Here is a 15,709-nt window from a genome sequence, read left to right as displayed (position 1 = left end):
AGCCAAGTTTGAGGCTGAGGCTGCAGTGAGCCAAGTTTGAGGTGGGGGCTGCACTCCAGCCTGGTGACAGAGCAAGACCCCATCTCTCTCTCTATTTTTTTTTTTTTTTTTTTTTTTCAGAGTCTCGCTCTGTGGCCCGGACTGGAGTGCAGTGGTGAGATCTCGGCTCACTGCAAGCTCCGCCTCCCAGGTTCACGCCATTCTCCTGCCTCAGCCTCCTGAGTAGCTGGGACTACAGGCGCCCGCCACCACGCCCGGTTAATTTTTTTGTATTTTTAGTAGAGACGGGGTTTCACCGTGTTAGCCAGGAAGGTCTTGATCTCCTGACCTCGTGATCTGCCCACCTCGGCCTCCCAAAGTGCTGGGATTACAGGCGCCAGCCACTGCATCCGGCCAGAAACCCCATCTCTTTAAAAAAAAGAAAGAAAAAGCAACCACCTTCCTCTCCCATCCTCTTTGGGTTTTGCAGTCAGGTGTTATAGGGTTATATTAGCATAATGTCTGTATGCACAGTACTGCACGAAGCCTACCTACAATGTTAACACAAGCAAGACAATGACACAAAGTGGCAGGATCTCGAACTGGCCTAACACTGGCAGTGGAGTCCAGTTGCCTGAGTCCATAACCCTGACGGCCTCTCAGTAGCTATGTGAATTTGGGCAATTTGTCTGACTACATTGTATTTCCATTTCCTCTTCTATAAAAATGGGAGCCACCCTGTAGAGCAACTGTGAAGATTCAATGAGTAACTATGTGAAGAATCCAGCATGGTGCCCAGCGCAAACCAAGCACCCAAAGAATCCAGCTGCGTGCCCAGCACAAACCCAGCACTCAGTAAATGTTATTGAGATGTGTGTCCCTGCCCAAATCCATGTTGAATTGCAATCCCCAGGGCTGGAGGTGGGGCCTGGTGGGCAGTGACTGGCCCACAGGGCGGTTTCTCATGAATCATTTAGCACCATTCCCTTGGTACTGTGTCACGATTGTGCGTTCTCGTGAGACCTAGTTGTTTAAAAGTGTGGCTCCTTCCCCCTCTCTCTAGGTCCTGCTCCTCCTGCCACATAAGATTCCCACTGCCACTCTCCCTTCTGCCATGACTGGAAGCTCCCTGAGGCCTCCCTAGAAGCAGAAGCCGCCATGCTTCCTGTACAGCCTCAGGAACTGTGAGCCAATTAAACCTCTTTTCTTTATCTATTACCCAATCTCAGATATTTCTTTATAGCCATGTGAGAATGGACTCTCAGTTATTAAAGTTATTAATAATTTTGTTATTATGGTGATTATACATTATTACCTGAATTATAAGCATTTAGGAAAGACGAAAATGTATGGAATGACAAAATTATAACCCTGTTTTATAAATTTATAAATTATCCACTATTACAGAAAAACCATAATTGAACTACTTTTTGGAATTTCAGAGGGCCAGTCAATGCTCCTCTTCTCTCTACCAATTACGAGGTAGTGCAGGTAGAAGTCTCCCTTGTGGTCCACGCTCTTGATAGTCCTCTCTCCTTGAGGGTGGGCAGAACCTGTGAATGTGATGGGCTGTCACCCTGTGATTAGTCTACTAATCAGTTGGCTTTGAATTAGTCAAAAGGGAGATGATCCTGGTGGGCCTGATCTTAAAAAGCAAAGCCAACATGTCAGAGAGAACACATGGGCTGTCCTGGAAGAAGACAAAGCAAACGCCGTGTTGTGAGAGGCCTGTGGAGGGCCCCATGGAAGGCCAAGAGCCAGCATGAAGTGGGACCTCAGTCCCACAACCCTGTAGGGAACTGACCTCTGCCAATGCACTAAACGAGCTTAGGAGAGGATCCTGAGCTCCCACAAGAACAAGCTCAGCCAACACCTTGACTTCACCTTAGAAGACCCAAGTAGAGGACCCATGCATTTGGCATTTGCTAAGCCATGCAAAATATCATCCTCATTACTGATAAAAACTAAAATGGAGCTTGTGACTTGACATATGGCTTTAGTTGGGGATTCTAATATGTACCATCAAATTCAAACTTCCCCCAAGAATACTGGGGATCCCCCTCATATGCACAGGGCTGCCTCCGGGGCTCCTGAGGACCAGCATCTCCAAAAAGAGACAAGTCCAAAGAAGTGGAGCTGTATTCAGTAGATAAGGTGATTTCAGTGACAAGCACAAGGTACAGAGATGACTGCTGTGGTGAGGAAGACACACAAAAGCCATCCCAGACGTGGACACACACACATTGGACTTTGAAATGTGAACAGCAGTTTACCAACAGGACAACAAGAATGTCCAGGACAGAGATGGTATGTTAGATCGTTTTGTGTCACTGTAAAGACATACCTGAGGCTGGGTAATTTACAAAGTAAAGAGGTTTAATTGGCTCAGGGTTTTGCAGACTGTACAAGCATAGTGCCAGCATCTGCTCAGCTTCTGGTGAGACCTCAGGGAGCTTTTACTCATGGCAGAAGGTAGAGTGGGATCAGGCATGTCCCATAGTGAGGGAGGGAGCAAGAGAGAGAAGGGAGAGGTCCTAGACTCTTTCAAACAACTTGATCTCACGTGAATTAACTGAGCGAGAACTCACTCAACACCAAGGGGATGGTGCAAAAGCATTCAGGAGGGATCCGCTCCCATGATCCAATTACCTCCCACCAGACCCCACCTCCAACATTGGGAATCACAGTTCGACATGAGATTTGGACAGACATCCAAACCATATCCAGTGATTTGAGAATAACTGGCAGCATGACACCACATAGGAAAAAGTGGCTGGAATTGTGGCCAGACAAGTCCGGTCACATTTTGAAAAGCTCTGTCACACTAAGGAGCTTTAACTTCATACCTTCAGAAAAGGAAATATTTTATAAGCAGGGAAGAGATTCAATCAGATATGCATTTTTAATTGGCCATTCGATTGAAATATGGGCTTTAAAAATAAATTATGAAATAATTTCAAACTTAAGGAACATATGCAAGTATAAAAAGCTCCCTTGTCTCTGGCCGGGCATGGTGAGTCACACCTGAAATCCCAGAACTTTGGGAGGTCAAGGTGGGAGGACTGCCTGAACTCAGGAGTACAAGACCAGCCTGGGCAATACAGCAAGACCTCATCTTTTTTTTTTTTTTTGAGACGGAGTTTTGCTCTCATTGCCCAGGCTGGAGTGCAGTGGCGCCATCTTCGTTCACTGCAACCTCTGCCTCCCTGGTTCAAGTGGTTCTCCTGCCTCAGCCTCCCGAGTAGCTGGGATTACACGCACACACCACCACACCCAGCTAATTTTGTATTTTTAGTAGAAATAGGGTTTCAATATGTTGGCCAGGCTGGTCTTGAACTCCTGACCTCAGGTGATCCACCTACCTCAGCCTCACGAAGTGCAGGGATTACAGGCATGAGCCACCATGCCCAGCCGCAAGACCCCATCTTAAAAAAAAAAGCAAACAAACAAACAAAAACAAAACTCTCTTATCTCCACCACCCAGATTCCCATTGCTAGCCTCACACATTGCTCCACTTTTCTCTATCATCTATCTACACACAGACATTCATTATCATTAGTCTTTTTCTGAATCATTTGAGAAAGAGCTTCAAATATGATTATTCATCACTTCCTATCTTAGCCCATTTTGCACTGCTGTAGGGTCCAGCCCTACAGGGCTTAGCGGGTGTTCTCCCCGTGTACAGAGACGAGAGATTGTAGGAAATAAAGACATAAGGAGATAAAGAGAAAACAGCTGGGTCCAGGGGACCACTACCAACAAGACGCGGAGACCGGCAGTGACCCCCAATGTCTGGGCGTGCTGATATTTACTGAATACAAGACAAGGGGGCAGGGTAAGGAGGGTGAGTCGTCCAAGTGATTGATAAGGTCAGGCAAGGCATGTGATCATAGGACAGGGGGCCCTTCCCTTTTAGGTAGCTGAAGCAGAGAGGGAAGGCAGCATACGTTAGCGTTTTCTTCTACGCACTTATCAGAAAGATCAAAGACTTTAAGACTTTCACTATTTCTTCTACTATCTTCTAAGAACTTCAAAGAGGAACCAGGAGTAAGGGAGGGACATGTAGGTGGACAAGGAGTGTGACCGTTGAAGCAGAGCACTACAGGGAGGGGTTTCGGCCTCCGGATGACTGCGGGCAGGCCTGGATAATATCCAGCCTCCCACAAGAAGCTGGTGGAGCAGAGTGTTCCCTGACTCCTCCAAGGAAAGCAGACTCCTTTTTGCGGTCTGCTAAGTAACAGGTGCCTTCCCAGGCACTGTTGTTACCACTTGACCAAGGATCCCTCAAGCGGCCCTTATGCAGGCGTTGACAAGAGGGCTCACCTCTTGCCTTCTAGGTCACTTCTCACAATGTCCCTTCAGTATCTGACCCTATACGTGCCAGTTATTCCTTGGTAATTGAGTAATACCACAAAGAGTAATAGTAAAAGCTAATGATTAATAATGTTTATACTAACGGTTGATAATGTCCATGATCATCTCTATATCTAATTTGTATTATAACTATTCTTATTTTAACTATTATACTGACACAGTTTGTGCCTTCAGTCTCTTGCCTCAGCACCAAGGTAATCCTTCACCCACATGCTGCTATAACAAAGTACCTGAGATAGGGTAATTTATAAAGAACAGAAATTTATTTGTTACCATTCTGGAGGCTGGGAAATCCAAGATCAAGATACCAGGAGGTTTGATGTCTGGTGAGGGCTCCTCTGCTTCCAAGACAGCACCTTGTTGGTGGGAGGAGGAGTGTTGAGTGCTCACTTGGCCAGAAACCTCGTCTGCAAGGGGTCACTACCTCCATCCACAGGGGGGAGCCCCATGGCCTAGTCACCTCACAGCCTCACCTCCTTACACCATCACACTGACCACTAAGTTTCTTTTTCTTTCTTTTTTTTTTTTTTTGAGATAGGGTCTCACTCTGTGGCTCAGGCTGGAGTGCAGTGACGTGACCAGAGCTCACTGTGGCCTTGATCTCCTGGGCTTAAGTGATCCTCCCACCTCAGCCTCCTGAACAGCTGGGAGTACAGGGACATGCCACCATGCCAAGGTCTACCTCAGCCTCCTGAATAGCTGGGACTACAGGCACATGCCACCATGCCAAGGTAATTTTTAAATTTTTTGTAGAGACGGGGTCCCATTGTGTTGCCCAGGCTGGTCTTGAATTCCTGGGCTCAAGCGATCCTCCTGCCTCAGCCTCCCAAAGTGCTGGGATTACCGGTGAGCTACCACACCAGGCCTTGGCCATTCGGTTTCAACATCTGAATTTTGGAAGGGACACATTTAAACCATGGCACCCCCCAAATACTCTAAAAACAAGGATCACCTCCACTACGCAACCCTCCCAATGCAGAAATCAGTATCAACACATTGTCCAACCCATAGATCCCACCCAAGCTTCACCAACTGTGCCCACACTTCTTGTCCCATGTCTGGGACCTCCCAGGAACATACATGACAAGGCGTTGTTACGTCTCTTCAGTCTCATATGATCTGGAACAATTCTTAGTTTCATCCTGTCTCTTATGACTATTTATTTATTTGAGAAAGGGTTTCCCTGTCACTCAGGCTAGACCGCAGTGGTGCAGTCATAACTCACTGCAGCCTTTGAATTCCTGGGCTCAAGCGATACTCTTGCCTCAGCCTCCTTAGTAGCTGGGACTACAGGCTCATGCCACCATGCCAGGGCAATTTTAAGATTTTTTTTTTTTTGTAAAGATGGAGTCTTACTACGTTGCCCAGGCTGGTCTTGAACTCCCAGCCTCAAGTGATCCTTCTGCCTCAGCCTCCCAAAGCGTGAGCCACTGTTCCTGGCTCATGACAGTAATAAAGAAAACAGAATGGCCTTCCTTCTGGGTCTGTCTGATATTCCCTAGGCTAGACTGAGGCCGTGGTTTCTGGCAAAAGTGTCGGGCATGCTGCTGTGCTCTTCTCAGCACACCACACAGGGACTCAGTTTCAACTTTTCTCCACTGGTGACAGGTGCCACATTACCTGGCCAAGCTGGTGTCTGCTGGCGTTTCCCACCAGAAAGTCTCAATTTTCCTCTTTGTAATGGGAAAGTATGCTGAAGAAAGATATCCACTCTCATTCCTCATCAAATCTCCACCTACCCCCCTGAGCCTCCATTTATATAGCTCACTCCTGCAACAACCCCACTATAGTGATTGGTAAATGATGATTTCCATTCTCATAATTCCTTCTCCATTTATTAGTTCACATTCTACTATAAAGACGAACCTCCCATTCTCCACTATTTTCCCTGCATTCATCACTGGTTTATCTACATCAGTGTGGACTATTTTGCTCACTCAGTGGTAATCTGCCAGTATCATTCTTTGTTTTGTTGCTCAAATTGTCCTAGATTTCACCAGCAAGAACTCCCTCCAGCTACTTTCCATGTCCTTTGATCGCCTGTGAATCTTTGAGCACTTCTTCACTTCCTTGAACAACAAAATAATTCAGGATCATCTTGTACTTTCACTCTAGCCCTGAAATTAACCATTTCTCCAAAGAGTCCTGATTCCTTTTGTTGGAAAACCTTATTTAGAATTTAAGATCTAGGGGCTAACTGTGATCATTGGTACTGGGGTACCATTGCATCTAGATACTCAGCAGACAGAACTAGAAAATATTTCTGTGTTTATGTGCACATATACCTACACACGCATGCACAAACATACAACTATCTTTATATCTATCTGTATATATTTTTAAAAACGAGTTCATACTACCACTTCCAGTTCCAATCCAATCCCTCGGTGTTCTTTATAGCCTTCCCTCTTCCATGTTTTTACCTTCTTCAACAGCAAGAAACCCGGCTTTCACTGTCCCCAGTGTATTTAATTTGCTGGTATAACCTCCAAAAGGAAGAGATGCAGAGCACGTGCTCCCACCCTCCACAATGAGACATATTTAGAGGTGTTGGGGAGGACCCAAAAGCAAGAAGAGTTAAACCTAAGCAGAAGACAGCACTTTCCTCTGAAACCAGGAGGCTGGAACTTCGCAGCTGTGCACCGGAGCACTCGGAATGACACTCCAGAGAAAGCAGCACTTTTTCTTGTCTACAAGACTTTTTCTTGTTACAAGAAGGCAAGGATGGAGGGGTCATGAAAGATCACAGGAGACTGAGGGGTTATAAGGTTAGCAAAAATCTAAGAGCCCAGTTGGACCTGCAGTCAGACGGACACCTGTAAGATTGAACTGTGGTAGGGCCTTACGATCTGCTTTCTGCAGGCAATTAATCACAGGGAGGGGCTGGAAGCCTGGGACTCACACAGAGAGAAGCTGAGGACACTCGGGCTGACTGGTATGCAACATGGGAAATTCTCTTCAATCTAGTTTACATCCTTGGGTCAACCACTGCATGGCACATGGCACAGGATTTTTTTTTTTTTTTTTTTTTTTTTTTGAGATGTTGTCTCACTCTGTCACCCAGGCTGGAGTGCAGTGGCGTGATCTCGACTCACTGCAGCCTCCGACTCCCGGGTTCAAGCAATTCTCCTGCCTCAGTCTCCTGAGCAGCTGAGGCTACAGGTGCGTGCCGCCATGCGGAGATAATGTCTTGTTCTTTTTAGTAGAGAGGGGGTTTCACCATGTTAGCCAGGATGGTTTTGATCTCCTGACCTTGTGGTCCGCCCTTCTCCGTCTCCCAAAGTGCTGGGATTACAGAATTTTTTACGGGGCTTATGTTTATGCAAGTCTTTGTAGGATGCAAACCTACAATTTTCCAGTAGAGGAAAGCTGCAAAAGAAAAGCTCAGGCTCCTTTCTGCGTCAACAAGGCAATTACTTGCTTTTGTGTTGAGGTTTAGCTTTGAATGAAAGGTGGTGTTAGGAGCATTAACCGGTTGCATATTTACAATCTACATAATATAATTTGCTGCTGCAGCAAACTAGGGACCGTGAAGAGTAAGAAAAGGGAAACCACTTCCAGCCCTTGCATGGGGTTTACTGCCCTTGCCTGGAGTTGAGCGTTTAGACTCTGCAATGTTTTACCTATGTGATAAAATCTCCACATACATATGCACACAAAATTTTGCAGCCACGGGAATAAGGGGAGAGAGATTCCCATGGAAAGGTGACCCTGCTTCTGCGCGTTTGTTTACTCATTCAGTACCTGCCAGTGCCCTACTCTGTTACAAATTCACTAAAAATTTCCTTGGAATTCACTGAAAATGCTCAAAAACAGTCAACTAGGATGTTCTTTGCTACTGTTTGGTTTGAAGTTTCCTTGAAAGAGATTTCAAAACAAATATAATTATCTCGATTGAATTCACTGGAAAATAAAGTGATCAATAGTCGTGTTTTTGAGTTAACTGAAAAATGATCTCAGGAATCACAGGCAAGGCCCAAAATTAGTCGTCTGAAACAGCTATTAATAGTTGGCCACAATATTAACACCTTTGGCGAAGCCGCGTGGTACCCGGCGTGAGTTCCCGGGTGTCAACAGCGTCCCTTGGGCGCTTGCGGTGGTCTTTGCCCGGCACTACCATACCCTCAGGGAGGGTTTTTGGGATTAAAGGCATCTTAAAGCCAACTGAACTGTGTGAGAGTTGTCAGGCTCACAACGGAGTCGTTCGTGTTTAAAACCCTGACAAGCAGGGTGGGAAGGGCCACAGAGGCAGCGTTCTCACGCCGGAATGCCGGACAGGACGACCATCCCGAGAGACTGCGCAAAAGCCACAACCTTGCACACTGGTTACGCAACCTCACACCGAAAAAATGCTGGAGGACCCCCGCCAGCAACGCCCGTCTGACCTCCGGAGGGCGCCCCCGTCACCGGTCCTCGTGGCCGGGGAGTTACCGCAAAAACGGACGCCGCCCTCTCTTCCCCCCGCCACCCCGGATGCGCTCAGCGGCCGCGCACCCCCACGCCTGCCGGCAGCTCCCAGAGGCGGTCAGTCTTCGGGTTTGACGACGGCAACTTCCCGCGCCTCGACGAGCGCAGCCACGCACCCGGAAGCCGCCTCGGGAGTCCCACGCCGCGGCGCGACGCCGCGCCAGAACCGCCCGCGGGCTCCGAGGCCACCGGCGAGTGGGGAGGGTGCCCTGTGGGGCTGGGGCTCGGAGAGGACGCAGGCACTCCCGACCCACACAACTAGCATTCTCCTTCCCGGTCCCAACTCCCGCCAGCCGAGACACACCGCCCCGCGTAATGACGTCGTGCGCCTGCCCCGCCCCCTCCATTAGTCGTCGACCCGGCCCACGGCCCGCCCCGCGTGATGACGTCATATCCACCCCGCCCACTCCCGGTGACGTGCCAGCCCCAGGCCCACGCCGCTCCCACCCCGCGTCATGACGTCGCAGTCCCGGGAAGAGGCGGGCGTGCGGCGGAGCCGCGTCCCCTCAGAGGGGCGCTGGCGCGGGGCTGAGCCGCCCGGGATCAGCGCGAGCACCCAGCCCGCCTCGGCCGGGAGGGCAGCGCGGCACGGCGGGGCGATGAGCGGCGCCCGGGGCGAGGGCCCGGAGGCGGGCGCCTGCGGGGCTGGGGGCCGCGCGGCGCCTGAGAACCCCGGGGGCGTGCTGAGCTTGGAGCTGCCCGGGCTGCTGGCGCAGCTGGCGCGGAGCTTCGCGCTGCTGCTGCCCGTGTACGCGCTGGGCTACCTGGGGCTCAGCTTCAGCTGGGTGCTGCTGGCCCTCGCCCTGCTCGCCTGGTGCCGCCGCAGCCGCAGCCTCAAGGCCCTGCGCCTGTGCCGCGCGCTGGCGCTGCTGGAGGACGAGGAGCGCGCCGTGCGCCTGGGGGTGCGCGCCTGCGACCTGCCCGCCTGGGTGAGTGTAGACCCCTGCCCGCCCCTACCCCTGGCCTCCGGTCCCGATCCCTCCTCGTCCAGGCAGGAGCGCCCCTTCCCGCGACCTGCCGCCTGGGTGAATGCAGACCCCAGCCCCGCCCCGACTCCCGCCTTCGCAGTCCCCCACCCACCCCGTTCCAGGCAGGCGCTCCCCTCCCGCCTGGGCGAGTGCAGACCCCAGCCCCGACCCCCGGGGTTGTTCCTGCGACCTGCCAGCCTAGGTGAGTGCAGACCCCGCCCCGCCCCGACCCCCAGCCTGTCCACGCAGGCGCTCCCCTGCCCGCGACCTACCCACTCGGGCGACTGCAGACCTCAGCCCCGCCCCAGCCTCCGGCCCACTCCCTGCGAACCTGTCCGCCTGGGGCCGCCACCCTCCGCTCACGCCCGAGTCCTGAGTGCTCCGTGCCTTCCCGCCGTCCGAGTCGGGCGTCCCCCCTCTCCGCTTCCCCGCCCGCCCAGGCTCCGGGTCCAGGGCGCGTCTGCTCTCGCTGTCCCGCGCGGCTTCCTGGAGACTCCTCCTCACAAAGCCCGCTTCCCTCCCCCGGCCTGCGGACCCCGAGCGCCAGCGGCAGGTACCGGGCGTGGCGCCCCCTCTTCAGCCGCGGTGCTGCCGGAGCGCGCGCTTCCTTCTGGTGCCGCCCGCGGGGTCTCTTTAGAGGCCTGAGCGGCCGGTTCGGCTCTCAGAGCGCCCAGCGCGATTTTCGTGCTCCTTCCCAACGCCCTGCCGGCCTGGAAATGCTCCAGGTGGCTTCAGCTTTTGCTTCTCTCTGTTTAAAAAAAAAAATGTATTGACAGCTGGTGGGGGAGAAGTTAACTTTTTCTTCTACCCGGAGAGGACTCACTCATGTCTTGGTTGTTTCAGATGCATTTCAAGGGCAGTGAGTATCTCCTGAAAGATGTGGAGATTTTAGATAATTGAAAGATTGTTTCACTTTTTTGCAAGTATAATTGTGAGACTGAGCATTTTTATATGGGGTCGAGCTGAATCCATTGTGAATGTGTGTGTGTGGCACGAAGTTTTGGAAGAGTTGCAGCAATAGCAAGAGTCATAATGTTATTTTATTTTTAACTCTGGCAATTCTTTACCTCATATATTTATGGACTATAGACACTAAGAGTTGGCTTCATATCTTTTTCTTGTCATTCCCTAATTCTTTCTTAGCCATGACTTGGCGTCACAGTTTCACACTGCAAGAAAGAGGATTTTAATGATACTTCCATTAGGCTTAATGTAAACTTTGGGGTGAAGGTGGCCAGCAGTGGGTTTCGGAAGGGTCATTTTCCCTTAGAGGAGAAAAGGTCCCTGTTTCCAGTGAGAAGTAAGGCATGACACAGATGGCAAACAAGAATTAGAAAGGAGGCGTGCCCAGGACAAGAAGATAGTAGTTGCTACTTTGTGATGACAGATTGCAACTGGAGTAAGAATATAATGTAAGGGACTTGGGAATGTACAGTTCTGCCGATGCGTGGTGAGCATGAGGGACAGTCGTTTTTGGAGAACCAAGATAACTGGCATGGTACAGCTTTTTGCTAGCAGTGGGAAAGATCGAGGGGCGTGTAGAAAACGGGAAGTTAGAGGAACCGAGGTGGGAAAAACTTAGGAACAGAAGAGCTGCACTTTGGAAATGGAAAAGGACTTTAAAGTGACATTTTGTGTCTATATTACACTACGATGCATAATATTAAAAAGTGGCTAAAAACAGAGTCCATTACCGTCCATTACCAAAACAGCAACGTAATCAATGCTGAAATTTGCAGGAAGTGATGATGCTGACTTGCATAGAACTTGGTTATTGGCCAATATCAAATTCGCTTGTTAAAAATCTTTGTGAACCACAGATTTTCTTTTCTTTTTTTTTTTTAAGACGGAGTCTCTCCATGTCCCCCAGGCTGGAGTGCAATGGCGTGATCTTGGCTCACTGCAACCTCCGCCTCCAGGGTTCAAACAATTCTCCTACCTCAGCCTCCTGAGTAGCTGGGATTACAGGCGCGCACCACCATGCCCAGCTAATTCCTGTATTTTTAGTAGAAACAGGGTTTCACCATGTTGGTCAGGCTGGTCTCGAACTCCTAACCTCATGATCCGCCTGCCTTGGCCTCCCAAAGTGCTGGGATTACAGCCGTGACCCACCGTGCCTGGCCACACAGACTATTTTCTTGTGATAAATAAACAGATGCAATTGCTGCCCTATTGAAGAACTGAAATTCTTTTATTTATTTTTTTTGGAGACGGAGTCTTGCTCTGTCACCAGGCTGGAGTGCAGTGGCACGATCTCAACTCACTGCAACCTCAGCCTCCCGGGCCATTCTCCTGCCTCAGACTCCCGAGTAGCTGGGATTACAGGCATGCACCACCACGCCCAGTTAATTTTTGTATTTTTAGTACAGATGGGGTTGCACCATGTTGGCCAGGATGGTCTCGATCTCTTGACGTCGTGATCTGCCTGCCTCAGCCTCCTAAAGTGCTAGGATTACAGGTGTGAGCTACCGTGCCTAGCCTGAAATTCTTTTTTAGAAAAAAACAGAATACAAATGTAATTTAGCCAAAGATTCTTTTTGAGTTTTTAATCTGTATGACTTAAACTGACGAACTATGGTGTTCACCTCATGAAGAATTTATATTTTCTCCAGAATGTTTTACTTGTTAATTCCAAATTTGTACCTGAGCTCATAATCCCACACATACAGACTTCAATGTGCCTAGGTTGCTTAAGACATTTCTTGAAGGATTCACATGAAACTTGACAGTGATTGTGTTCACAGTTTTAGAGAGATTTTAAAAATATCTTTTAAAGTATTCTTATGTATTTATTTTATGATATTTATTAAAAGTATAATATACTTTGTTTTCATCATAAAACCAGCAGGTTGCATGGTCTCGAAATGTGCCTGAAATTCTGCTGTGTGGCAGGGGTTTTGCGGGGGGAGGTCAAAGCACATCAATAATAGAAGAAACTATGAATAAGAAAAGTTAAGATTTCGATATTACTTGCACTTTGGGTTTGTTTTTGTGTTTATTTTTCTAGAGATGAGTTCTTACCATGTTGTCCAGGCTGTTCTCAAACTTTTGGCCTCGAGGGATCCTCCCACTTAGACTTCCTAAAGTGCTGGGATTGCAGGTGTGAGCCACCATGCCTGGCCAATATTACCAGTACTTTGATTTTTACCATACATACATTGATTCTTGGGGTTTCTGAACTTTGGGCTGGTATTTTGCTTTGAACAAGATATATTTGTATATCCCAAAGACTGTACTCGTTTTCATAGTATGTCGTTGACAACCATTAATTCATAGCAGAGTGGAAACATAGGAAAACATGAATTAATGAGATACTGATTTCCTCACTTCACCTTTGTATATATTCACTGACAGCTTTTCTTCTTCTTACTGAGTAAAAACTGAAGCTGGATATGGAAACGAGATAAAGAGTATTAATACTTTGAGAAAAAATGTATACTCTTCCTGATTTAGGCTATTAGGATATGAAAAATGGCTTTCACTTAACTGTGATAATTCTGTAAGTTTGGTCCTACAGCTTTAAAATAAAGTGTTATTTTTCTTCACTTATTTTCCCATCAACAGTTATGTTCCAACTGTTTAGGAGAAAGGCTTGGCAGGCTGGATGAATTGAGGACAGGGCTTTTTGTTGTTTAAATGTCTACCCAGTGTTAATGGGCCCTGGACAATTAGACTACTCTGGGTGGAGAAGAGAAGATTTATTTATTTATTTATTATTTTGTTTATTTATTTATTTATTTATTTTTGAGATGGAGTCTCACTCTGTTGCCCAGGATGGAGGGCAGTGGCATGGTCTCGGCTCACCACAATCTCTGCCTCCCAGGTTCAAGTGACTCTCCTGCCTCAGCCTCCCAAGTAGCTGGGAGTACAGGTGCCTGTCACCACGTCTGGCTAATTTTTGTGTTTTTAGTAAAGACAGGGTTTCACCATGTTGGCTAGGCTGGTCTCAAACTCTTGACCTCAGGTGATCCACCAGCCTCGGCCTCCCAAAGTGTTGGGATTACAGGTGTGAACCACTGCACCCAGCCTTTTTTATTCTTTAAAGAGAGGAAGTTCTCACTGTGTTAACCAGGCTGGTCTTGAACTCTTTTTTTTTTTTTTTTTTTTTTTGAGATGGAGTCTGGGTCGCCCAGGCTGGAGTGCTGTGGCCGGATCTCAGCTCACTGCAAGCTCCGCCTCCCGGGTTTATGTCATTCTCCTGCCTCAGCCTCCCGAGTAGCTGGGACTACAGGCGCCCGCCACCTCGCCCGGCTAGTTTTTGTATTTTTTAGTAGAGACGGGGTTTCATCGTATTAGCCAGGATGGTCTCGATCTCCTGACCTCGTGATCCACCCGTCTCGGCCTCCCAAAGTGCTGGGATTACAGGCTTGAGCCACCGCACCCGGCTTGAACTCTTAGACTCAAGCAAACCACCTACGTGAGCCTCCCAAGTAGCTGCGATTACAGGTGCATGCCACCATGCTCAGGACTGTGAAGAAGATTCTTGAAGAGTTTTTATAGAGATGAATAAGGGCAATTTTTCATTGCTGCTTTTATTTATTTGAAAATATTAGATCTTCATAGGATTAAATCTGACTCTGTCCTGCTTTTACTATTGCCACTAAATGCTGATTCTGTGGCTGCCATGGATAATACTGTCATGGATAATACTACTCAACTGTTCTGACAGTTGGTCTTTTATCACCTCATACTTGGATTATTGAGAATTAAAGCATATTAGCTTCCTTGGTTATGTTGTTCTGTACATTTGTATACAAGCTTTCTCTGGGGACAGCTTTCTTCCCATTGCCCTTCTGGGAAGTTCAGGAAAATTTAACTCTAGCCAAAATACGGTATGTATAGTCTAAGAACCAAATGAACAAAAGAAAATAATGCACTGTGGTCTCATGTAAAGAAAGGGCAAATATTTATTTTTTTATTCTTCGTGTTAATCTTCACTTAATACTTTAATAAAATGTTGTGAAGACTTGTAACTGAAAATAGTTGGCACAGCTAATTCAGGAGCCACAATTTCGCTATTTTAAACGAGTGCTACTTTAGTACCTGAATCCAAGCGATCATGTGGTTGAGTAAGTGTTGGAGCTGCAGATAGGATGAGGGATGAGGGTGCTGCCTGGGGTTTCTCGTTTACACCCACACTGCGGCTGCCACACAGAAGGGAAAGGATGTGACCGTTGTGTTGCTTCAGTTCTGTGGTCTGAGAGCCTCATTCAGTTAGAACATTAATGCCACAAGATGGCTAAAATTAAAGCAGTAAATGTCTGGCTTTTAGTTTAAGCTAAAAAATAGATTTAAATTTAGGATATATGCATCCATCAGCCTGTATGTTGTGGATTTAGTAAAACTTCTATTAAGATTAGTATTATCATTCTACACTTAAGAATGGGAGGATATGGAGCTAGGACTGAAATATAAATACTTTATATGAATATATACACTTAAAACATAATATATTTTATAAGTACGTATTCATAAATGTAAATTTCCATCCTGTGAAGATGAGCTGTGGAATAGTGTTATTGTTAGACCTAGTGAACCTGTGATCTTTCCTGTGGGCTTTCATGATTTCCTCATTGGTCACAGCCTTTAACCTTGAAGTAGGCATGGTGAATATACTAAAAACCATCAAATTGTATACTTTGAGTGAATTGACTAGTATGTGAATTATATCTCAATAGCACTGTTAAAAAATATAGACATGAGGGGTTGGGCACGGTGGCTTACGCCTGTAATCTCAGCACTTTGGGAGGCGGAGGCCGGTGGATCACGAGGTCAGGAGATGGAGACCATCCTGGCTAACACGGTGGAACCCTGTCTCTACTAAAAATAAAAAAATTAGCCGGGCATGGCGGCATGTGCCTGTAGTCCCAGCTACTTGGGAGGCTGAGGCAGGAGAATTGCTTGAACCTGGGAGGCGGAG

General features: G+C 47.9%; 2 protein-coding genes across 3 annotated transcripts in view; one reads left to right on the top strand and one right to left on the bottom strand.

The window, feature by feature from the left end:
• The window catches only part of WDR60 (WD repeat domain 60), a 131,343-nt gene extending 121,200 nt beyond the window's left edge, over positions 1–10,143 (bottom strand). Inside the window, exon 1 of the mRNA XM_026451500.2 lies at positions 10,121–10,143. The gene's annotated coding sequence lies outside the window, so the exon portion shown is untranslated. The remainder of the gene's footprint in view (positions 1–10,120) is intronic.
• The window catches only part of ESYT2 (extended synaptotagmin 2), a 99,329-nt gene continuing 92,832 nt past the window's right edge, over positions 9,213–15,709 (top strand). For both annotated transcript variants that reach the window (XM_023202008.3, XM_023202007.3), the window contains exon 1: positions 9,213–9,750. In XM_023202008.3, coding sequence (XP_023057776.1) covers positions 9,277–9,750 — 474 coding nt within the window. In that variant the 5' untranslated portion in view covers positions 9,213–9,276. The remainder of the gene's footprint in view (positions 9,751–15,709) is intronic.

Source organism: Piliocolobus tephrosceles, chromosome 8 (assembly GCF_002776525.5).
Source record: "Piliocolobus tephrosceles isolate RC106 chromosome 8, ASM277652v3, whole genome shotgun sequence".
NCBI classification, from domain to species: Eukaryota; Metazoa; Chordata; class Mammalia; order Primates; family Cercopithecidae; genus Piliocolobus; species Piliocolobus tephrosceles.
This window is presented reverse-complemented; position numbering and strand designations above follow the sequence as displayed.